Source organism: Capra hircus, chromosome 8 (assembly GCF_001704415.2).
Source record: "Capra hircus breed San Clemente chromosome 8, ASM170441v1, whole genome shotgun sequence".
Classification (NCBI taxonomy): domain Eukaryota; kingdom Metazoa; phylum Chordata; class Mammalia; order Artiodactyla; family Bovidae; genus Capra; species Capra hircus.
In genome coordinates, this window is record NC_030815.1 from 84,061,664 (window position 1) to 84,086,103 (window position 24,440).

Consider the following 24,440-nt stretch of genomic DNA (forward strand, 5'->3'; position numbering starts at 1 on the left):
GTAGACCTACTGCTGAAGGGCAGGAGGATCCACATCCAAACTACATCACGAACCCTGACACATCAGGAGGAAAAAAGTAGGCACCCCAGAGAAAAACTGGCAAAGATCCTGAATGGGCTCCTCACAAAAAGAGGGTCAACACAGGAGAGGTCCACTGATAAATGAAAGCTAGCACCAGGTTGGCAACTAGCACACATGGACGAGAAAGGCTGGAATTTAAGGTGGACACCACCAGTGCCTACTCGGGGTGCACCTACATGCATGTGCGCAGGCTCAGAATCTATCCCCAAACCTGCGGAAGCCAGCATGGTGTGTCCACGTGCAACCCTACCAGCAATGAGTGCTATCAATCTGCAAATCCATGTCTCTAGATACAAAATTCAGAGTGAACACACAAAACCCAAAGTCTGTGGGACTGCCTACGGTAAGTTGAAAATGGGCATGATCAATTCATGGGGCAGAGTGTGAACAACTACCTCTGGACAAGCATCAGAGAACAGTCCCTGGGATGCTGACAACATGCTCTTTGCTCCATCTGTGGAGCTGCATGGGGACATCGAGCTGTATAAATATGATCTGCGTAGTTTCTTTACTTTAATAAAACTAATTTTAATTTTAAAAGAATATTGTATGACCATTATCAAAACTATGATAAACAGAGTTTACTGGGTTGGCCAAAAGGTTCTGTCAGTTCCTTAACATTCTATGGAAAAACCCAAATGAATCTTTTGGCCAACCCGACAGAATCAAACCACTGAAAAGGAAGCAGTATCTGAAATGTTATCTAAATGTACAATGCTAGAGGTGAGATGCTCAGTACCTTAGCTACCACCACTCTTGGTGATGAGAAATTACCAGAAGCAGGGTATAAATGTGCCCAGGGATGGTGTGGACACACACTTAAAAGTCTGTGTTTTACTGATTACAGTTATAAGATTAACAACTGGTGCTCAGTTGCTCAGTTGTGTCCGACTCTTTGTGACCCCTGGACTGTAGCCTGCCAGGCTCCTCTGCTCACGGATCTTCCAGGCAAGAATACTGCAGTGGGTTTCCATTTCCTCCTCCAGGGGATCTTCCTGACCCAGGGGTTGGACCCACGGTACCTGCATTGGTGGGTGGATTCCTTATCAACTGTGCCACCTGGGAAGCCCCATATAATACCCAAACCAAATATACCCCAGATCTGAATATAACCCAGGGAGATCAATTACTCTTTCCGAATGAAACAGAAGTTATCAGAGACACAATGAGAGATCAACTTTCCATAACTGCACTTCAGCAAAAACCTGATATCAGAATGTAAGGTCCAGCCAGAAAATGGAACCAAAAAAAATGGACTGCAGGCTCACTCTGGGCCATATGCTTCCAATCATCCCATACAAGCACACAGCCTTGTTGGTAACTGGAGAAAAACAAGTTACAACAGCTACAAAGTACAGATTGGACCAGGGATGGGGTAAGGAGAGAGGAGCATAAAAAGGGCTAGAGATGGCAATCAGTGAGGATACATCCAGGACAGATGTCCTGGAGAAAGATGCTGAGGCTCACATAGCACTGAGAAACAGAATGGCTCCAAGGCCCATTTTCTCGGGCCCTGCTTTCCAGCTTTGATGGGGGCCCAGCGAAGAGACAAAACAGTTGAGAGAGGCCCGGAGGGTTAGCAATAACATGAGGCCTGTGCACTTCACAGTCTGCACCAACATGAGCCGATTAGCTTCTCTCACAGGAGGGATCTTCTTTCCCAGGTGAGAAACTGAACTCTGGGAAAAAGCAACTCCACCTGACTTCCCAGGTGGAACTGCCACAGAAGGCAGGAAAGAAGTGTAACAGGTTGGAAGGCAGAACCAGCATGGGACCCACAACCCTGTTGTTTCGTTGCCCACACCTAAGAATCACACCAGGAGCCAGAACTGTCCCTCCACAGGTGCAGGCCCACCTGCCTGCCAGTCATTCCTGTGGTCTCAGGCCTAGAATCTGAAATGTTTAGCTTACTGGGGCAGTGCTTATTAATTCCCAGGTCTGGCTGAGACTGGTTATGCTGGTTCCTGCTCCTACTTCACATGACTTACGGAGATTATCTCCCTCCTGGCAGAGCCTGGCCACCCTCAAGAATTAGGGTAAAGCGCAGAAGGGGCAGAGGCTGCAGAGGAGCTGGCCTTTTAGCCAGGGGACCAGGGTGGCTATCTGTGCGTATCTGTCCCGGACAAAGGGAGATGAGTTCTGTTCATGGGTATCACCGAGGAACCCGAGAATACAGGTCCACACAGAGCCTGGAACAGGTGACTCTGGCATCCTCCAAGGGGAGGTGTTGGTGACTCAGGCACTACTGCTCAGAGAGAAAAGCAAGCACCAACACTCACAGCTCTGATGCCTCCTCTGGCTCACAAGAGCCAGACAAAAAGGCCACCTGGGTGTAGCCTATCAACATGTAAGTCTAAAACAGAACCTGCAGTAGCAGGCCAGCAGGGCTGTACTGGATGATGTGAGCTGGAAGGTATGTGAGGATGACCCTCAGGCAAGGCAGCCACAGGAGTACAAACAACTGTGTCTTGTAATAAGTAAATTATGCCTGAATTTTAAAATGAGAGCTAATTATAGATAGAATCATCTGGACAGCAGCCAAATTTGTTGCTCCAGAACCATCTGTCAGAGGTGGACCTGAACAATACCTTCTGCCACTAGAAGAGAAGCTCAGCTTCAACTTACGGTGAATCAGCCAAATTCCAACAGGTGGGTAAGACCTAACTGGCCAGGAGGAGCAACTTCTAGGAAAAGAAACCATGGGTGGAGGGGACACACGCCCAAACTCCCACACAAGGACAGAACCCTCTGGAAGGCTGGACAGAGCCCTGTGACATCTCTGCTGGGTCCTCATCAAGCCACATCTCAGACCGAGGTGTCACCAGCAGTCATGGGAGGCTGGACTGAGGCAGGGCATGAACTCAGGGCAATCAGTCCCAGGGACAGTAGGGAACAGGTAGGAAAATAAAAGTGCTGGGGCTACCCTTGGACTTGCCACCTTCCCTACAGAAAGCCACCCTTGGGCTGGTGCTCTATCATTTCAGTTCACAGATGCAGAGCTGGGCTGCGGGAAGGCAGGGTTCAAACCCCTTGGATACATTAGTACAGGCCAGGGTGGTGGGGGTGAGGTGGCTTCTCATACAGGGAAAGTGGGTGAGGCAAGTGCAAATGCCAGCAGTGGTGCACACAGGGCACCCCATGCCTGGCAACTGAGTCTCTGCCTCCTCAATGGGGTAGAGGCCTAGAGCCGGCAAGCCCAAGCCTGGCAAATGACTGGTACTCAGTAAATATATGTGGACTGACTGGAGATCAGGGAGGATGTGGGGGCGCTGCAGAGGGGTGACAAGCCCACATCAGCAATGACTGGACAGGGACAGCAGGTCCAGTGAATGGACAGGTAGCAGGGATGCTGGGTGAGGCTTGGTGCTTGCGGGAGCTGGGAAATGGGCCTTGCAGGCATCTCCTCTCCATCTCCTCTCCCCAGCCAGCAGGAGATACAGCCCCAGTGACTTGGCAGCAGGAATCGCTCTGAAGCTCACCCCTCTCCCTGGGTCTGCCTGTGGCTTTTGCACACTTTCCAGGACCAGCCCAGGGTAGCTGGTGGCCCACCACCTGGCCATGGGAAGCAAAGAGGAAGGCTTTCCCACCAGCACAGGAACACAGCCAAGGGCATTCCTGGGCCCTGACTGTGTACCAAGGTAGAGAGAGGCAATTAAATTCTGTAACCATAAAAGTGCTGAATGACAGTCCACCCATGTGACCAGGAAAAGTTCGGATCCCTAACATAAGCTGCAGTGACGTGACAGGTTTCTTAAACTCATCTTCCCACTGGGATCCTTCCAGAGTATGAAAACTTCTGATGCCATGTCCCACCCTGTTTTGATCCTTCAACTGTTTTGATCCTTCTGGGTGTGGCCAATGCTTTGGAATTTCTGAACATTCCCAGGTGACCCTGGCATGTAGGAAATTCAATACACCACACCAGCTCCACATGAGCCTCCACTGGAACCAAGTCAGCTGAGAAACCAGAAACAGACGCATTCCCTACACAGGCCCTCACAGATCTGCAAACCTGCACCAAAGGACCCCATGTGCACTCCATGAGAGACCTCAGCTCACCTCCCTCAGCCAGCTTATCCTACCCGCTCTTACCTTCCACTCCAAGAAGGACCTATCCCAGACCCACTCCCTCTTCCCTGGCTCACAGGTTTCCTGAACAGACAGGTGGTGGCAGGCATGGCCCCAGGCCCCTAAGCATTTTGGGAGGCAGCTTGGGAAGGCCTGGCTACCACCCAAGAGAGACAGAGATGGGTGTGAATCTCATTCGATCTTCACAAAGCCATGCAAAGTATAAACTTAACACTCCCATCTCACAGGTGAGCAAACCATGGTTATGCTAAGTCAGATGATTCCCCCAAGTGGCACCACAGGGTTTCTCACTCCAAAAACCAGTTTACTTCTTTGCAGCAAAGTAGTTCCTAGAGCTGGGGTGTCCAAGGAAAGGCAAGATATGTTGGAGAAGGGGTGGCGTGAGGGTGGAGCTGGGTTCCAAACTGGCCCAACAGCCTCATCTGGCAGGAAGGCAGGGAGGCACCTGGGAAGGCTGCACAAATCCCCCTGCAGGAAGAGGGTGGGGGCCTCCTGGAGATGGGGGCTCCACCTGGGAACTGCAGTGCAACAATGCTGCAAGCACACCTGTATACACCCTGTCTGGCAGACAATCCTCACCCATCAGATCAGCATGCCAAGGCCCACCCTTGTCCTAGATCCCCTCCAAAGGGCTAGGAGGGGCACGTGGGTGACAGCTGTTCTCCACTGGCCTGCCCTTCCCACTGTGTGACTTCCTGTCTCAGTTTCTCATCAGAGCATCTGCACACTGGCTGCAGGGATCAGAAGAACTGGACTCAAGGACTGGTGCCCACATAGGAACACCGCCACTCCCCACGTCCGTCCCACCGGCCCACATCCATCCCATCACCAACCACAAACCCCAGCTGCCCTGGGCAGTGTCCAAACACTAAGCTGCTTTTAGAAAACTGAGAATCCACTCCTGGGCAGGAGGGATTTAGCCAGAATTGGGTGTCATTTAGAGAAGATTACACCCTAATTGCCCCAATGTCAGCAGACAGGCTTCTGGCCAGCTGAGCCCTGTAGTTGGTGGCAATCCCTATAGACCCTGGTTCATCTGCCAATCCTGGGTGCTGGGACAAGCTCTTGTGTTCCACGGCAGCTGGCTGCCAGATACAAACCTCTATTGAACGGCCTGCAGTTGGGGGGAGCTGTTCAGCTGCCATCTGTCCCAGGCCTCAGAAGACACCCAGCGGGCAGCACAGCCAGGACTATACTGGGCTGGAAACACCAGGAGAGTTAACTGGGGTTTCTTACCTCATCTCTAATCTCAACACGTCTTCATGTTATTAGCGCCATTTAGGAAGGGACATCCAACAAGGCTCAGTCAGCAAGTAGCCAGAGACCCTGTAACTCAAGTCGTGTTCCTGCCAAGAACCCAGAGGTCTGCAGCTCTGGGGACGAGAGTGGAGCCTATGGAACCGTGGGCATGGCTGTAACGACGATTCGATGCTCACATCTGCCCTGGAAGGTAGACGGGCCTGTTAGTAGCTGCAGCAAGGTAAGATGAAAGGTCTTGGCCAAGTGTCCCCCATGTCCAGCATTCCATCACAATCACCCTTGCAGGGTAAACCTCGGGTACTCTGACGGCCAATTCCACTAAGGACTGACACACCCTAAGGAACCGAGGATGCTGACTGCTCATGAAAGGAGGTGAGAACCTGAGGCTCAGAGTGCGCAGCTGAGACCCTATACTGAAGCCAGGTACCTTTTCCCTCAGCCTTGCCCCTCCACCCTCCACATATCAAGGTCACCCAAAGAGTGAGGCTGCCAAGATCCTTCCTGTGCTGTGACACACACACACACGTGAACACATGCACACACAGGCACACACAGTTCACTTCATCATAGTTCAGGCACGAGAGCCCACTGCCTAACACAAGTGACTCATCCGGACACCATCCAGTAGATTTCCTGGGGCCATTTCTCAGACCAATCACAACAGCACCAACATTGTTTCAGGTTGCAGCAGCCACTGTGCAAACCACAGCCAAAGAAAGTGCCATGTCAGGCCCTGACCCTCTGCCTGGTGCCTTTGGCCCAGGCATGATCCCTTCTCCAAAGCCTCACAGCCTTCTGTAGGTCCTGAAAACAAGAGATGTGATCCAGACTTCAACCAACACGGGCACAAAGGGGCATCCCACAGTGGAGGTGAGACTGATGCTGAGAGAACAGAAGGGAAAAGAGGTGTGCTTGGCAGTGAGGGTCTGCGGGAGATGTGGACTTGGCAGCCTGGCATGTGGAGCGCCACCCACACCAACCATAAATCTATCATGGGTCCCAAAAACCTGTCCTAAAGATGGTGAAGAGGGCGAGCAGGCATGGGGAAAGGCTGGCATCTTGAGGGTGGAGTCTGGCCCTAGCACCACCAGAAGGGCCAGACCTCGAGGCCTGGCAGGCTGGAAAGGGGCTTACACAGGTGGTGAGCACCTGAGATAACAGAGAAGGCATCTGAAGCCCAGGAAGGAACACGTCTGTCACACTTTTGGAGGCCCTGGCAGCCAGCTTCTGCCTGTGGGGCAAGCAGCTAGTAAATGCCCAAGCAGGACTCAATCCCAGGTCTGAGCAGTGGCTGAGTCCACACCTCTCCCCTAACTCCTGAGCCAAACGCATAAGGCTAGTAGGTTAAGCAACTCTCCAGGTGGATTCTCAGGGGTAAAGACAACCCTAACTGAGCTGCTCAAACAGAAGTTCCCATGGACCATCTTAAAAAGACACAGAGAAGTCTCACTTCTCATCTTCTATCAAAAATCTAACCAACTGTACTAGTGATTTTTGTTTTTAACAATTTGCACTCTATTGCTTTTCCTCAAGATTAAAAAAAAAAAAAAAAAGACTATTGATTGATGATGACCAGGACCAACCCTGCCAACGCAGGGCTAAAGACCCAGGCCAGCAGACACCATTCAGTTGTGCTGAGTCACACAACAAAAACACAGGCCTTAAGGGGAAGATTCACCACTAGCACATAAAAAGGACACAAACCTAATAAAATCAGCAACATACAATCAAGAGAGTAGAGTATTGGAAAAAGGATAATTGCACAGATCAATAGAACCGAACTACACACATAATAGGCAGCTGATCTTTGTCAAAGGAGCAAAAGCAACTTCATAAAGAAAGTACAGTCTCATCAACAAATGGTGTTGGAACTTGTACATCCATGTGCAAAAAAAAAAAAAAAAAAAAAAGAATCCTGGACACAGACTATATACTTCTCATAAAAACCAACCTGAAATGAAGCAGAGATCTAAGATCTAAATATAAAAGGCAAAATTTATCAAACCTCTAGACAGAAACATAGGAAAAGATCTACATGACCTTAGGTTTGGTGATGACAATCTTAATATGAAAGCAAAATGGCACTAAAATTAAAAACCACTCTGTGAAAGACACTGTTAAGGGAATGAAAAGCCAAATCACTAGGTGACAAATGTGAAAAGTAGGACTTGTATCCAAAATAGATAAAGAATTCTTAAAATCTATAATAAGAAAACAAATAATTCAATTTTAAAATCAGCAAAAGATCAGAACAGACACCTCAACAAAGAAGATATACAAACAGCAAGCAAACACATGAAAACATGTTCTACATCATATGTTAGCAGAGAAATGCAAATGAGAACTATGAGATGCCCCCATAACCTACTCTAGTAGATAAAAGCCAAAATACGGGCAATGCCGTATGCAGGTGAGGAGACAGAACAACAGGAGCTCTCATCCACTGCAGGCAGGAATACAGCCTCGTGCAGCATTTGCAAAGTGATTTCTTACAAAATTAAACATACTCTTAGCCTATGATCCAAAAAGTTGCATACTCTTTGGTGTTCATCTGAAAGAGTTGATAATTTATGTCCATACAAAACCTCCACATGGATGCTTTATAACAGCTTTGTCAGGAAACACCCCCAATTGGAAGTAACCAAGATGCCCAGTTTGGATGGATAAACAAACTATGGTACATCTAAACAATTCTGTGATTTTTTTAAAATAAAAATAGCTATCAGGCCATGAAAACACATGGATCAATCTTAAACACATGTCGCTAAGTGAAAGAAGCCAACATGAAAAGGCTGTATGATTTCAATTATATGACATTCTAGAAAAAGGAAAAAACTACAGAAAAAGTAAAGCATCAATGGTTGCCATGGGTTCTTTTGGGGGGTGGAGCAGTGTTGAATAGGTAGAGTACAGGGATTTTATAATGCAGTAAATTCTGCATTTACAATTCTGTAAAGCAACTATGAACTGAACAGGGAAATCCAAATGGCGACCAGATAAAAGACAACATTAAGGAATCACTGTTAATCCTGCGAGGTGTAAAAATTAATCTGTGATTATGGTTTGTTTTTTTTTTTAAAGTTACCTTCTCAGCACAACACATCAATGTACTTACAGAAGAAGTGAGGCACAGAATAGAGGCTGCCGAAGCTGGAGGAGCCAAAGTGGGTAGGAAAACATGCAGGCCAATGTCTCTGCTCTGGTTGTGCATAAAACATCCCCTAAAGATGGAAACCCTTTAGGAGGGGAACTGCTTTCAAAAAGCAAACCCATAGAACTCAAACCACAACCATTATTTCACATGATACAATAGACTAGACGTGCACCGCAGCTTCCAAACCCATGGAAATCTTCATTATCTTCATCCAGTTGAATGAAACCTACTTTTCTGCAACTCAGAGAGTAACCCCAAACCCTGTGTCTCCTTAAAAACAACTGTTATAGACGCTCAAAGCACTTTCTGGTTTTAATAATACCATATGTATCTCACACACACATAAAGGAAGAAAAAGCTGGCAAAGTAGAAATACCCAGTAGTCCTCCATACATATTCTGTAATTTCTACAGAGACATGCTCATTTCTTTTTGATCTTGATGAAAGTGAAAGAGGATGTATCATGTGAAACTGATGCTTTCGAGTGAAAAAGCTGGCTTAAAACTCAACATTCAAAAAACTAAGACCATGGCATCTAGTCCCATCACTTCATGGCAAATAGATGGGGAGAAAATCAAAACAGTGACAGACTTTATTTTCTTGGGCTCCAAAATCACTGCAGACAGTGACTGCAGCCATGAAATTAGAAGACCCTTGCTCCTCAGAAGAAAAGCTATGACCAACCTAGACAGCATATTAAAAAGCAGAGACATCACTTTGCCAACAAAGGTCCATCTAGTCAAAGCTATGGTTTTTCCAGTAGTCATGTACGGATGTGAGAGTTGGACCATAAAGACGGCTGAGCATTGAAGAACTGATGCTTTCAAATTATGGTGCTGGAGAAGACTCTTTAGAGTCCCACAGACAACAAGGAGATCAAACCAGTCAATCTTAAAGGAAATCAACCCTGAATATTCATTGGAAGGAGGAATGCTGAAGTTGAAGCTCCAATATTTTGGCCACCTAATGGGAAGAGCCAACTCACTAGAAAAGACCTTGATGCTGGGAAAAATTGAAGGCAGGACGAGAAGGGGGCAACAGAGGATGAGATGATTGGATGGCATCACCAACTTAATAGACATGAGTTTGAGCAAACTCCAGAAGACAGCAAAGGACAGGGAAGACTGGCGTGCTACAGTCCATGGTGTTGCAAAGAGTCAGTCACAATTGAGGGACTGAACAACAGCAAAAGTAAATGAATAACTTTCTGAGTGAACTCCAGGAGTTGGTGATGGACAGGGAGGCCTGGCATGCTGCGATTCATGGGGTCGCAAAGAGTCGGACATGACTGAGTGACTGAACTGAACTGACTCTCTAAAGAAGAAAGCCGTCTTCTCCTCCTTAATGCCATCAACTACCTGACGCTGGACTGTCCATTCAGCCACAAGTCCCTGCACCCACCCTGCTCCTACAGCCCCATCTGTCAGCCCACCTCCCTGGGCAGAACAGAGCCAGAACCAAAAGGTTTGATGCCCAGGACAGCAGCTAGAAGGTCACACTGGGCACTTCTGGCTCTAGGGAATAGCTCAAGGGGCCACACTCCAAACATTAGACAATATGGGGCCTGAGGCCCAGGAGGGTCTCATCTAGCCTCTGCCCACTAGCCACTTTCACTTCACTAAGAAACCAAATCTTTCTTTACCTTCAATGTGTGTACTGGCCCTTTATCCAGTGCACAAATGTGGAGAAGCGGGTCTGACTGAGGAGTGGCTGCCCCAGGCTGACAAGGGTAAATTGAGCTCCCACTTCACAGGAAGAGGTTGGGCTCCCTGAGCAGGGAAGGCCCAGCGGGAGTCTTTGTCTGCCTTGCCACAGCTCTCTCTGAGGCAGCTGCTCAAACACAAGGAGCCTCAGCCACTACCTGCCTAAGTGCCCCAGGCACACTGGCCTGAGGGCAGAGCCATTCCTCTGGGGCCACATAGCTCCTGAGGGCCCAGGCAGGGTCCAGTCGGCCCCTTGGAGCCAGAGTGTGCAAACCACAACCCTTGACAGCACATGTAGCACCTCCTCGCCTGCCCAGCCAGAGCCACTCTCAGGCCTGGCCTCCCTCCTGCACCAGTTATGGAAAAGCAGCTCCTTCTAAGTGTGTCCATCCACCTGTCCAGAGTCACGCCCCCAAAACACTGCGGTACACAGCTGCTCACCCGCCATGGCCTGAAGGAAATCAGAATGCCAGGTGACATGAGAGTCTCTGGAGTTTTCAAAAGTGGAAGAGCCCTCAAGATTGCTTCACAATGCCACACCAGATACAAGCTCTACAGGCAGGAAAGTGGGGAGTGCCCAGCAACATGGACACAATGGGCTACATGGTCACTGCCTTTGGATGCTGGAAGCTGCCTCTCCCAACTATCAGATCCCTGGGAGCAGGGCCGCCTCAGCACCTGCAGGGCTTCCTGGAATTTAACCTCTATCCCAAGTCAGGCTTCTTCACGCTAATAGCAGACTACCACACAGCTGGCCCTGAGAGGCCCAAAGGACTCCCAGAGCCTCCCAATCCCCAATGGCTCTCTGCTCCAAGTTTGAGGGTGGATTCAGGTAAGTGGGATCCTCATAGGGTTTGGCCCAAATCAGGACTTTTCCTGTCCCAAGACAAACACTTGAGGAGGCTGAGCCTTGCACAGAGGATTCCCATTACCTTCCCTCCTCCGCAGGTATCCGCTCTCTTGGGGACAGGTTGCCTGGGCTCACAGTCTTGAGTCAAAGTCAACTTCTTGGTGCCTTGGTTTCCACAGCAGTACAACAGACATAACAGGGTAGTGACCCCAAAAGTCAGAATGAGGACTGCAGGAGTTGGTGGGGCACAGGGAGGCTAGAGCCACTCATCAACAGTGGTGAAGCCTGGGCAACAGCCCTCACATCACCCTCCTCTGGAGCCAGCTCATGGTTGGAACTTCTACAGACTTGGACAGGAACCTGGTGCCCAAGGACCACTTCCAACTTGGTCTGAGCTACTGGATCTTCCTCAGACACTCACACCCATCCCTACCTTGGTTTCCCCATCCTCTGAGAGAGGAAATTATGATACAAGAGAGATAGGAAGGAGGAAGCAAAGAGAACAGAGCAGCTGCTCTCGCCAGCTTTGCCACAGTTCTTCATGCGGCTGCTGAGCCTACAGGATGAGAGGGATACCCAGGTGGGCTCACCTGGGAGCTAGGCTCAGACAAGTCCAGAGGAGGCTCTGAAAAGCATCCAGGCCTTGAAGGGCAGGCAGGACTTCCAAGATCCGAGACTGGGAAGAGGCAGGGATGGTGAGGGCCATGAAGGCAATCAGGAAGCAGGGGAGCAGTGCAGGCTGAGCCAGGCCAGAGGCTCAGGCTGCACTCTAGGAGACGCAGTGGGGCCACTCCAGACCGCGCAAGGAGTAGAGATAAGGCGACGACAGGGACAGCAGGAAGGGTATTCAGGCTTGGGTGAGCTAGAGGGAAGGAAGAAGCTGAAGATACCAGCCAGCACACACTTACTGTGTGTGCTTACTGAGTAAGCACTTACTGTGTGCCAGGCACCAGTCCCAGCCTGTGACAGGTTGCAGCTCACAAAATTCCACCCCTGGGTTCCCTGGGATGTAAGTATACTGCACAGCCAAGATCCTTAGGTAGCACAGAAGCCAGCAAGGACGTCCAGACCTTGTCTTCCTGCTCTCTGGAAGCCGAACGAGGATGGGGCTGCGTCTGCACTAGGACCCCCACCACTGGCCCTCACATTCCAAAGAGCTACCCACTCCCGGTACCTAACTGAGCCCTGCAGGCAGCAACTGTCAGCCCAGCACCCCTGCCCTCCTCAAACTGCAGCTGAGAACACAGAGCAAGATGTTCCATGGCCACTAAGGACAAGAAACACCACATGGCTGACCAAACTTTATCTGATTCTCTTCCTCACCATGGTGGGGAAGGGACACAGCAGAACTTGGGACAGACAGGGCCCTTACTAAGCCAGGCTCAATCACTGGCAAAATGGGCCATTAGTACCCCTCCTCCCTAATACCATGGTGTCAGCAGGACATAGACACACACACACTTACCAAACGAGAAAGGCTGCAGGGCTGGCACCACTGCCCTGCACAGGACACTCTTCAGGTCTGGTTGCAAACCAAGTCACCTGCGATAGGCCAGTCAGCTTTCCTCCCTCAAGACAATATTATCTACAAATGCTAAACAGGAATACAGGTACCTCTGTGGCACAACTTATTAATAACTGAACTCACTTTAGTTAAAGAAATAAAGCTTTAAAAAGAATGAAGATGGCTCATCTCTCTACAGGAGAAAAAATTTTTTAAAAGATCCAATAGATATTGTCTCCTTAAATCTTGATTTTTTTTTTCCAATTATTTTTATTTATTTAGCTGCACTGGCTCTTTTTGAAGCAGCATTTGGGATCTAGTTCCCTGATCAGGGATCGAACATATGCCCCCTGCATTGAGGGAGAGGAGCCTTAGCCACTGGACCACCAAGGAAGTCCCTAAATCTTTATTTTTTAAAATAAGCATTAATACTTTGAAGTATAACAATACAAAGGTTTAGAGAGGCTGACTGACTTTGAGTAAACTGATGTGAGAGCTTTCTGGCAATACCTACTGAGGCTCTGATGCACCTTCCTCTAGCTTCTGCTGAGACTTCCATCTGAACAGATTGAGGGGAGGGGCTGGGGAAGGCCAAGCTCCCTTCTGAAGTGTAGAGAAGGTGAACCTAAGATGCTCCCACTTCATTTTCTCAAGGCCCCTAAGCCTCCATTCCCCTGCCCCATATAGTAAGATGAGGCTTTTGCCAGAGGGATCACATATCACCCCTCTAGTAGATTTAGTGCCAGATAAGGCTGGCTTGGAGGAGGTATCAATACCTGCTGACATATACAAGACCTCAAGTTGAAGGAGCTACACAACCATCCTCCTCGGGCACCCTTATCTGTCTTCTAAAGGCACTAACAGGGAACTTGTTCCACCAAGCACAGATTTAAGTACCTTCATGCATAAACTCCCTTCACTATCAGAAGGGGACCTGACTGGTCTCCCGAGTGAGGCATGGAGGCTCAAAACACTCCAGGGACCTGCCTGAGGCCACACGGAGCGGGCTGCTGGGAGGTGGGCAGCTGGAGAAGCACCAAATGTGGTGGATCCTAAGACCAAGGGCCAAGAGCCTACCTGGACAAGGGAAGAATCAAGTAGGGAAGGAGAAGACAGGCTGACAGACACTGACAGGCTAAATACCTGACACCTTCTCTAGCCTTTTAAAATATATCCCAGATGAACCCTTTCTGGGTGAGATGGTGCGGTGGGAGAAGGTTCATGCTCATAGCCCCATCACCAGTAAGGGGAAAGACCTGGGTCCAAACCTGAGTGTCAACTTCTCCCTCCCCGCCTCTACAACAAGGCTGGGGAATCAAGAAGGACTGAGATAAGAAATGGTGTTTAAAATCATCTAAGACAACTACTTCAGGGAAGGACTGCCCAGTTTTACCACTGCAAGATTTCTTGGTAGCCAAGTGGTCCAACCTGTTCATCCCAGAGTAAAAATACCACAGGAGAGATAAGGTTTTTTCACCTGTGACAAAAATCCACAGACGTGTCCCTCAACTTTGGGAAAGGGCCTCGATGGGCAACTAAGACAGGAAGTGGACAGAACACTGTATCCATGAGAAGTAACCATCAGGGTGGTCAGAGAGCCGAGCATGGGGAGGCCTGTGGGATACCCTGGCCAGCTGTGATGGCCACATGCAAGCCAAGTCCCCAACTTGACCCTTTCCTGGTGTCCCGGCGCTCAGAAAAGACGCTGAAACCGCTGAAGGCAGCTGCGCCCAGAGACAGGAGATGCTGTACATAGAAATGATGGAGACACATGCCTGGTGTTTCCCAGCCGGCCACCTGCATGCATCCCACGTCCCCATCCCCCCTACCCGAAAAGTCAAACACCGCAGAGGACACCATCCCCACCGCGCCCGAGACCTGCCATCAAGAGCAGAAAGGCTGACCACCAGGCTCCACCGCAGCCCTTGACGCGGAGGCCAGGGTTTCTAGAACCCAAATCGCCCACAGCACCTAAGGCCCGTCATCCACCGCAGGGCCGCCTCCGGGACGGCCAAGCAACACTGACTCCGGGCGCCCCGGTGCAGGTCTGGTCGGCGCGGGGTCAGCAGTCGGCTGGTGGTCGACCTAACTCGGGGTAAGGGGTCAGTTTGGCCTGGGTCGGCGGCTGCCTCGGGGGTCGCCTTCTTGGCTCGGGTCAAGGGCCGATTCTGGGGTCTGCGCGGAGGTCAATTCGATGGGATGAGGGATCCGGGTCCGGAGTCGGAAACGGCCGGGGGGCGCGGAGGGCGTGGCGCCAGCCGCCCTTGCTCCTTACCTCCTTCAGCTGCTCCATCTCGCCGCGGATGGCCTCGTAGTCCACCTCGAGTTCTTCGAACTGCAGTTTGAGTTGGTGCTTCTCCTCGAGGACTGCCAGCCCGTACTCGGCCGCCTGGATCTTCTCACGCGTGGTCTCGGCCAGCTCGTGCGACAGCCGCTTCACCTCCGCTCGCAGCCACTCCGGCTGCGCCTCCATCACGAGCCGCGCGTACTCTTCTTCCTCGGACGGCGCGGACATGGTGGCCATGGCCCGAGTCGCACCACTCGCTCCGTCGGAGGCTCAGACCAGACTCCTGTCCGCCGCCGCCGCCGCCGCCGCCGCCGCCCCGCCCGACGGCAACCCGGCCGCAGCCGCCGCCACCGCCGCCGCCGCCGCCGCCGCCGTCGCCGCCGCGCAGCCGCAGTGAGCCCGCGGTCGCGCGGGGCACTCTGGGGGCCATAGTCCCGCCCGCGGCAACTACAAGGCCGGTCGTGCCCCGCGCCCGTCTTCCCCTGCCCGTGATTGGCCCGGGCCCCGTTCCGGGCGGCCCCTTCCAATCCCGTAGCCTTCGCCGCCGCCGCGCGGAGCATTGTGGGGGTCGTGGTCCAGTCGCCGCGCCGACTACAAGGCCCGTAGTTCCCCACGCCCTCCCGCCCCCGCCGGTGATTGGCCGGCGTGTCCGCCGTCGCGGAGCCGGAAACTGGTGTTTTCAGCTGCCAGCCCCCGGGCGTGGGAGGCGGGGGTCGGTGCTTAGGTGGGTCGCTGGGGTGGGTACACACTGCGCTGGGCAGGGGATGGGTGGAGCGGCCCACCGGTATATACCAGAGGTGGAGCGCCCGGAGCGTCGGGAGAACCGCGGGACGGGTGGCGGTGAGGATTGTAACCTGCTGGTTCGGGCCTTATCCAGTGGGAGAAATGGTCAAACCACTAGCAGAAGAGGCGCCTTGCATCCAGCTAAATACGAAATGCCGCGTGCGTTTTCCCTAAGAATTAGGCATCTCCATTCGCTCTACAGTGATCCTATTCAGTACCGTCGACACGGACACGGCCTCGACTCCAGCATAGCGTCCCTGTGCTTGTAGCACGGTTCCAGCCCAGGACCTGGTCCTGGTCACTCAAACGGCAGTCCTGTCTTTACTCTGCTCTTTGTCTTCATGACCTTGACCTTTCTGAGGCGTGCAAGCCAGAGATTTACACACGGATGCATCCCCCAGGGTTAGAGTAGATTATGCACACTTTGGCTGGAATATCATGAGATGGTGCTAAATTTTCAAAGAATTCTATCAGGAAGCTCAAACCCATCGCCCAGATGCTGCTGGGCACTCCTTTGTAATCACTATCCTCTGAGAAGACAATTTACACTTTACAGATAGTCCATCACTCCTCAAGCTTTTTTAATATTTTGTTGCGGTAGATTTGATTTTTAATGTTTCAGGTGTACAAAATAGTGATTAACAATTTTTAAAAATTATACTCCATTTTAGTTATACAATATTGGCTATATTCCTTGTGCCCTACAATATATTGTAGCTTTATTTTATACATAGTGGTTTATATCTCTTGATCCCTTACCCCTATCCTGCCCCTCCCCATTTCCTTTTCCGCACTAGTAACCACTGCTGCTGCTGCCAAGTCACATCAGTCCTATCCGACTCTGTGCGACCCCACAGACGGCAGCCCACCAGGCTTCTCTGTCCCTGGGATTCTCCAGGCAAGAACCACTAGTTTGTTCTCTTTATCTGTGAGTGTTTTCTTTGTTGTTGTTATATTCACTAGTTTGTTTTGTTTTTTAGTTTCCACAGAAAAGTTATACAGTATTTTTCTTTGTGTCATTTCACTTAGCATAATATCTTATAGGTCTATCCATGTTGTTGCAGGTGGCAAAAAAAAATTTTTTTTTAATGACAGTACTGTTTCATACCACGTAGTCTTTATCCATTTATCTGTTGTTAGATATTTACGCTGTTTCCACATCTTGGCTACTGTAAATAATGCTGCTATGAACATTGGGTGGAGAAGGAAATGGCAACCCACTCCAGTACTCTTGCCTAGAGAATTCCATGGAGAGAGGAGCCTGGTCAGCTGCTGTCCATGGGGTTGCGCAGAGTCAGACACGACTGAAGCGACTTAACATGTATGCATGCATGCATTGTAGAAGGAAATGGCAACCCACTCCAGTATCCTTCCCTGGAGAATCCCAGGGACAGAGGAGCCTAGTGGGCTGCCGTCTATGGGGTCGCACAGAGTTGGACACGACTGAAGCAACTTAGCAGCGGCGGCGGCATGAACATTGGGGTGAATTGTATCTTTTTGAGTTAGTGTTTTCACTTTCTTTGGATATAAAACCAGGAGTGGAATTAATGGATCATATACTAGTTCTTTTTATTTTTTGGTTTTTTGAAGAACCTCCATACTGTTTTTCCACAGGGGCTGCACCGATTTACATTCCCACCAACAATTTACAAGAGTTCCCTTTTCTGTATATACTGACCAACATTTGTTGTTTGTAGTCTTGATGATAGCGACTCTTTGCAACCCTATGGCCTGTAGCCTGCCAGGCTTCTCTGTCCATGGGATTCTCTAGGCAAGAATACTGGAGTGGGTTGCCTCCCGGGGATCTTCCTAACCCAGGGATCTAAATCCACATTTTTTAATCTCTCCTATATTGGAAGGTGGGTTCTTTACCACTAGTGCCACCTGGGAAGCCCATTCTTACAGGTGTGAGATGATAGCTTATTAAGGTTTTGATTTGCATTTCTCTAATAATTAACAGTGTTGAGCATCTTTTCATGTGCCTATTAGCCATCCACATGTCTTTCTTGAAAAAATATCTGTTCAGGTTTCCAGCCCATTTTTTAATCGTATTGTTTGGTTTTTTGATATTGACTTATATGAGCTCCTCAAACTTTTAGCTGACTAGTTTTCATTGATATTTCTTGCCTAAAGAAATTAGATTATTAACCAAACTATTCTATTTCCCTCATTCCTGTTCCACTTACTAACTTTGTACTTTAGAGAAGATATTTCATTCATTAATGGTATGAATCTGTGGATTCTCATTTTACTTAATGAGTTATAATCCATTATCCTCCATATTCACTTAGATGCTCAGATGTGGCAGATCTGGCTAGTGGAAGCTAGTGGAAGCTCAGTTGAGTCTGTATCCTTTCAACATGTCATGATTTTTGAGAATTTTCTTTGATTATAGCAAAGTTGTTTCAGGATCATCTTATACTCTGTGTCCCAGACCTGGAATCAGCCATTTCTCTAAGGAGCCCTTATTCCTTTTAGTGGTTTAGTGTTTTATTTGTCTGAGGAGAATATGTCATAATTTTACTCACGAAATTAAAAAATTACTTTTACGGCATTCAACCACAGTAGCAGTATGATGCCCAAACAGCCAGTCTGTCCTGGTCTTAGGAGTCCCAAGTTCTGAAAAGCCCTAAGGCCTGTGCTCACCAGTCAGTCTAAGTGGGAGAGATGATTGGGAAGAGAAGTGAGGAGGAACAAGCCTTGTTTGAGTGAGATTAACATAAGATGAAAGACTGATACCCTGGTGGCTCAGAGGTTACTCGGGTTCAATCCCTGGGTGGGGAAGATCCCCTGGAGAAGGAAATGGCAACCCACTCCAGTACTCTTGCCTGGAGAATTTCATGGAGGGAGGAGCCTGGTAGGCTACAGTCCAAGGGGTCGCAAAGAGTTGGACATGACTGAGTGACTTCACTTTCACTTCACTTTGACCCAAGCTGTCCAAGCTCCAAACCCCTACCCAACTCCACACCTTCATATGAGGCTGGCCTGAGGGAGGGAGAGAATAAAAGGTGGGAATCTGGTGCAGGCATTGACAACAAAGCTTAGGGTGGCAGTAGAAGGGGACAGGCAAAGACTCTTACAGGTATTGGGGACAGAGTGCCTGTCCCTGGAAGAGTCATGATATGTAACAGTATCGGGGGGGTAGGCATCAGAAGAAGATTCCCTGCAGAGGTGACACCCAGGTGGAGACCCAGAAAGTGCACAGGAAGTGGCCTGTCAGGCTGGTGGAATAGGGGATTCGCAAAGATAAGAGGTGGGGCCACTGCTTGTTGGGCTCCAACTGGGTCTCCAGCATTGCCAGATACTTTATCTCCATTATCTCTTTGAATGCTCCCAACACCCCAGGATGTGGGATTATGCTTCCCTAGTAGCTCAGACGGTAAAGCGTCTGTCTGCAATGCAGGAGACCCAGGTTCGATCCCTGGATTGGGAAGATCCCCTGGAGAAGGAAATGACAGCCCACTCCAGTATTCTTGCCTGGAAAAATCCCATGGATCGTGGAGCCTGGTAGGCTACCGTCCATGAGGTCACAAAGACTAGGACATGACTGAGCTACTTCACTTACAAATGAGAAACGAAGCTCAGGGTAAAAGCTTCACTGTCACCTTTGACGATTTGTCAATCTCTAAGCAAATGACAGACCCAGAACTTGCCTTGCCCTCCTACCTTCCTGACTGTTCCCTCTCTGAACACTAGCATGAATCTCTGGATGAGCTTCTCTGCTTTCTTTAATCTAGCCTCAGGTGATCTCCTCTGGAATCCTAATATCTTCTACTTGTTGGAGGTTTTAGTTCTTCAAAGAACTCAAATATATTGTCATGTGTATCTGCCTTGAGGTAGAACCAGGAACCTGCTCAAGGCAAAACTGTTGTTTCTTGGCTGCTCCTCTCTCATCTCTGTATCTCCTCCTTTCCCTGGTTAGCAGATGTTCAAATCTGAAGGAAGGTCTATTCCCTACAAGAAGTGGAGGATTCAAAATGTTCTGTGCCCAGGAGCCCCATGGGGTCAGCAAATCGTGGAACTCAGATTGGGACTTGAACCCATAGTGTTTTAATTGAGATCACACACAGGACTTAATGAAGTTCAGGTTCCTGACATCTTATCACAGAAAAAAATTCAGTGAGAGACAAAGTGATAGGTAAGAAGTGGTTTTATTTAGAGAGAAATACACTCCAGAGACAGAGTGAGGGCCATCTCAGAAGGCAAGAGTGGCACCAGGGTATGGGGGTTATCAGTTTTTGTAGGGGTGGGTAAATTCATAAGCTCATAAGTGGGAAGAGTATTCCAGCTATTTTGGGGAAAGGGTGGGTATTTCCAGGTTGTGGGCCTTGACACTTATTTTTAACTTTCTGGTCAGCCTTGGAACTGTCATGGTGCCTTTGTGTGTGTTCTTTAGCTTGCTAATGTATAAACAGTTGAGAGATGGAGTCAGTTCAGTTGCTGAATCATGTCCAAGTCTGCGACCCCCATGGACTGCAGGATGCCAGGCCTCCCTGTCCATCACCAATTCCCAGAGTTTACTCAAACTTATGTCCATTGAGTCAGTGATGCCATCCAACCATCTCATCCTGTGTCGTCCTCTGCTGCCTTCAATTTTTCCCAGCATCAGGGTCTTTTCAAATGAGTCAGTTCTTCCCATCACGTGGCCAAAGTATTGGAGTTTCAGCTTTAATATCAGTCCTTCCAATGAATATTCAGGACTGATTTCCTTTAGGATGGACTGGTTGGATCTCCTTGCTGTCCAAGGGACTCTCAAGAGTCTCCTCCAACACCACAGTTCAAAAGCATCAATTCTTCGGTGCTCAGTTTTCTTTAGAGTCCAACTCTCACATCCATACGTGACCATCCATACAAGACCATAGCCTTGACAAGACGGACCTTTGTTGACAAGGTAATGTCTCTGCTTTTTAATGTGCTGTCTAGGTTGGTCATAACTTTTCTTCCAAGGAGTAAGCGTCTTTTAATTTCATGGCTGCAATCACCATCTGCAGTGATTTTGGAGAGAAGGAGTATTTCCTGCCATATCTGTAAAGAAAGATGTCCAGCCCTCCAAATGTGGACTTCTGAGCCCTGAGGGCACTCAGGAAGGAGAACAATACTTGTGACCTGGCAGCCATTAGACTGCAGTACTCCCTACAGTAAGCACTGAGGAACTTAGACTGAAAAAACGACTTAGATGCGCATGAAAGGAAAGATTTCAGTGAGCTCAGACTCTTGCATCTTCCCACACATAGAAAAGTGCTAAATTTCTTAACTTGAGATATTTGGTTTTCTTTAATTCACAAAAATACTTTCCACGTTCAGATTACCTGTCCTTTGTTGCATACTTCTAAATAACCTGACTCCCCCTCTCCTCAACCCCACCCCACCCCTATCTCCTTAGAGCAGTTCTCTCAGGGTTACTTGAGATGCTGTCTCCCAGGCCTGAAGTCCTAAAAATTCCCACCAAACAAAACATGTCTCAGCTTTTAGGTTGTGATTATTTTTTTTAAGTGGACACAATGAGTATATAATGAGCCTCAAGGTCTAGTGGAATTCACCTTGTCCACCATCTTGGATCTTTTGGTTCTAATCAGTTTATGTTGTACGCTCAGGCTATAGCATTCTTTTATTTTTAAAAAATATTTATTTGGCTACATTGGGTCTTCGTGTTGTGGCATACAGGATTTTCATCACAGCATGCAGACTCTTCGTTGTGGTTTGTGGGCATCTCTAGTTATGGCACATAGGTTTCTCTAGTTGTGGCATGTGGCCTTCGTTGCCCCATGACATATGGGACCTTAGTTCCCTGACCACGGATCAAACCCATGTCCCTGCATTGGAAGGCAGATTCTTAACCACTGGACAAACAGGGAGGTCCCTGTGTCATTCTTTTAAAGGTCGTACCCTGCTCTCTTCTCTATTGGTTCAGGTACTGCCTTGTTTCAAAAGTATTTGGTGATTTTCTTTTTAGATATCTTTCTAATATTTATTTCTAATGTAATTCTGTTGTAGTCTGAGAATATACTTTGTATTATATAAATTATTTTAAATTTAAGTTGTTTTATAGCCAAGATATAGTCTGTCTTGGTAATCATTCCATGTGCACTTGAAAAAAATACATATTCTGCTCTTCTTGGGTGGAGTATTTTCTTAATAGCAATTAGGTCATTGATAATATTGTTCAAGTCTTCTCTGTCTTTTCTGATTTTTCTGCCTACTCATCCTTTCAGTTGTTCAGAGGAGTGTTGGAATCTCTTGTCATTTGTCTATTTCTCCTTGCAGATTTCAACCTGGTATAATGTATTCCTGAAGAACTTTAAAAAAATATGTCCTATACTACAAATCTACTGAAGGTGAATTCTTCACTATGTCTAAGAAAGTGTTTTGCCTTAGTTTCTAAAAATTTTCTGACTAGATTTCTGTATATGTAGGTTTACAGCCCCACACTTAGACCCCAGTCCTTTTAAAATGTTATTGCACTACTTACATTGCTGGCTTACATTGCTCCTGAAGAGAAGTTCATTATCATTCTTATCATTGTTGTTGTGACATAACATGCCTCTTGAGAAACCTGTATGCAGGTCAGGAAGCAACAGTTAGAACTAGACACAAAACAACAGACTGGTTCCAAATAGGAAAAGGAGTACGTCAAGGCTGTATATTGTCACCCTGCTTATTTAACTTCTATGCAGAGTACATAATGAGAAACGCTGGGCTGAAAGAAGCACAAGCTGGAATCAAGATTGCCGGGAGAAATATCAATAACCTCAGATATGCAGATGACACCACCCTTATGGCAGAAAGTAAAAAGGAACTAAAAAGCCTCTTGATGAAAGTGAAAGAGGAGAGTGAAAAAGTTGGCTTAAAGCTCACCATTTAGAAAATGATCATGGCATCTGGTCCCATCACTTCATGGGAAATAGATGGAGAAACAGTAGAAACAGTGTCAGACTTTATTTTTGGGGGCTCCAAAATCACTGCAGATGGTGATTGCAGCCATGAAATTAAAAGACGCTTACTCCTTGGAAGAAAAGTTATGACCAACCTAGACAGCATAATGAAAAGCAGAGGCATTACTTTGCCAGCAAAGGTCCATCTAGTCAAGGCTATGGTTTTTCCAGTAGTCATGTATGGCTGTGAGAGTTGGACTATGAAGAAGGCTGAGCGCAAAAGAATTGATACTTTTGAACTGTGGTGTTGGAGGCAACTCTTGAGAGTCCCTTGGACTGCAAGGAGATCCAACCAGTCCATTCTAAAGGAGATCAGTCTTGGGTGTTCTTTAGAGGGACTGATGCTAAAGCTGAAATTCCAGTACTTTGGCCACCTCATGCGAAGAGTTGACTCATTGGAAAAGACTCTGATGCTGGGAGGGGTTGGGGACAGGAGGAGAAGGGGACAATAGAGGATGAGATGGCTGGATGGCATCACTGACTCAATGGACGTGAGTTTCAGTGAACTCCGGGAGTTGGTGATGGACAGGGAGGCCTGGCGTGCTGCAATTCATGGGGTCACAATGAGTCGACAGGACTGAGCGACTGAACTGAACTAAACTGAACATGCTTTTTTGTTCTGCCTACTTTTGAGATTACTCTTTATCATAGATTGAGGCAATCCAAGTATAACATGCCTTGGAGCTGTTTTTCCCTTCCCTCTCTCTTTCTCTCTATCTTTGTGCTTGGGGCTGATTTGGTTTCTTGGGCTTGCATGTTTAGAGCTGAGTTTCTCAGTCTCACGACTATGGGGTCTGGTGGAGGCTGGGTATGCATATAGGATGTTTAGCAGTATTCCTGGCTTCTACCCACTAGATTCCAGTATAACTCTACTCTTGTGACAAGCAAAATGACTCCAGACATTGCCATATTTCCTCAAGAGCAGAATCATCCCCAGCTGAGCACTACTGGTTTAGATTTTTTTTATTAGGATTTGGGGAATTGGGGGATGTTATTTTTTCAATAACTTTCCCCTTCTCTCTTTCTCCCACAGGGATTCCCATTGCATCTGTTTTAGTCTAACTGAATTTGTCCCACAGCTCACTGGTGATTCATTAGTTTTTTCAATCTTTGTTCTTTGTGTTTCACTTTGGATAGTTTCTGTTGCTGTTTCTTCAATTTGACCCATCTTTTCTTCTTCATTGTCTAATCTGCTATTAATCTTATCCAGTATTTTTAATTTCAGAAATTGTGTTTGCATTTCAGTAGCTTGATTTTGGTGTTTTTCATATTCTTCTTATCCCTAATAACCTGCGCAATCTTTCTTGAACAGTGAACATGAAATACAGCTGTGATAATTATTCCAATTTCCTTATCTGATAATCCTAATGACTGTATTATTTCTGGGTTTATTTGTATTAGTTGATTTTTTTCTTCTCATTATGGGTCAGATTTTCCTAACATTTTGCCTGCCAGACACTCTGAGTTTTACCTTTTGGGTGCTGGCTAATTTGGATTCTTGTGAACATTAGTGAGTCCCTTGTACTGCAAGGAGATCCAACCAGTCCATCCTAAAGGAAATCAGTCCTGAATATTCATTGGAAGGACTGAAGTTAAAGCTGAAACTCCAATACTTTGGCCACCTGATGCAAAGAACTGACTCATGTGAAAAGGTCCTGATGCTAGGAAAGATTGAAGGCAGGAGGAAAAGGGAACGACAGAGGATGAGATAGTTGGATGGCATCACCGACTCAATGGACATGAGTTTGAGTAAACTCCGGGAGTTAGTGATGGACAGGGAGGCCTGGCGTGCTGCAG

At 48.1% G+C, this 24,440-nt stretch overlaps 1 protein-coding gene and 1 non-coding gene across 3 annotated transcripts in view; one reads left to right on the plus strand and one right to left on the minus strand.

Moving 5' to 3' along the window:
- The window catches only part of BICD2 (BICD cargo adaptor 2), a 55,380-nt gene extending 40,112 nt beyond the window's left edge, over positions 1–15,268 (minus strand). For both annotated transcript variants that reach the window (XM_018052495.1, XM_018052494.1), the window contains exon 1: positions 14,917–15,268. In XM_018052495.1, the coding sequence (XP_017907984.1) occupies positions 14,917–15,165 (249 nt within the window). In that variant the 5' untranslated portion in view covers positions 15,166–15,268. The remainder of the gene's footprint in view (positions 1–14,916) is intronic.
- TRNAC-GCA lies at positions 19,073–19,144 on the plus strand. The gene has a single exon. It is a non-coding gene; the product is annotated as a tRNA-Cys (tRNA).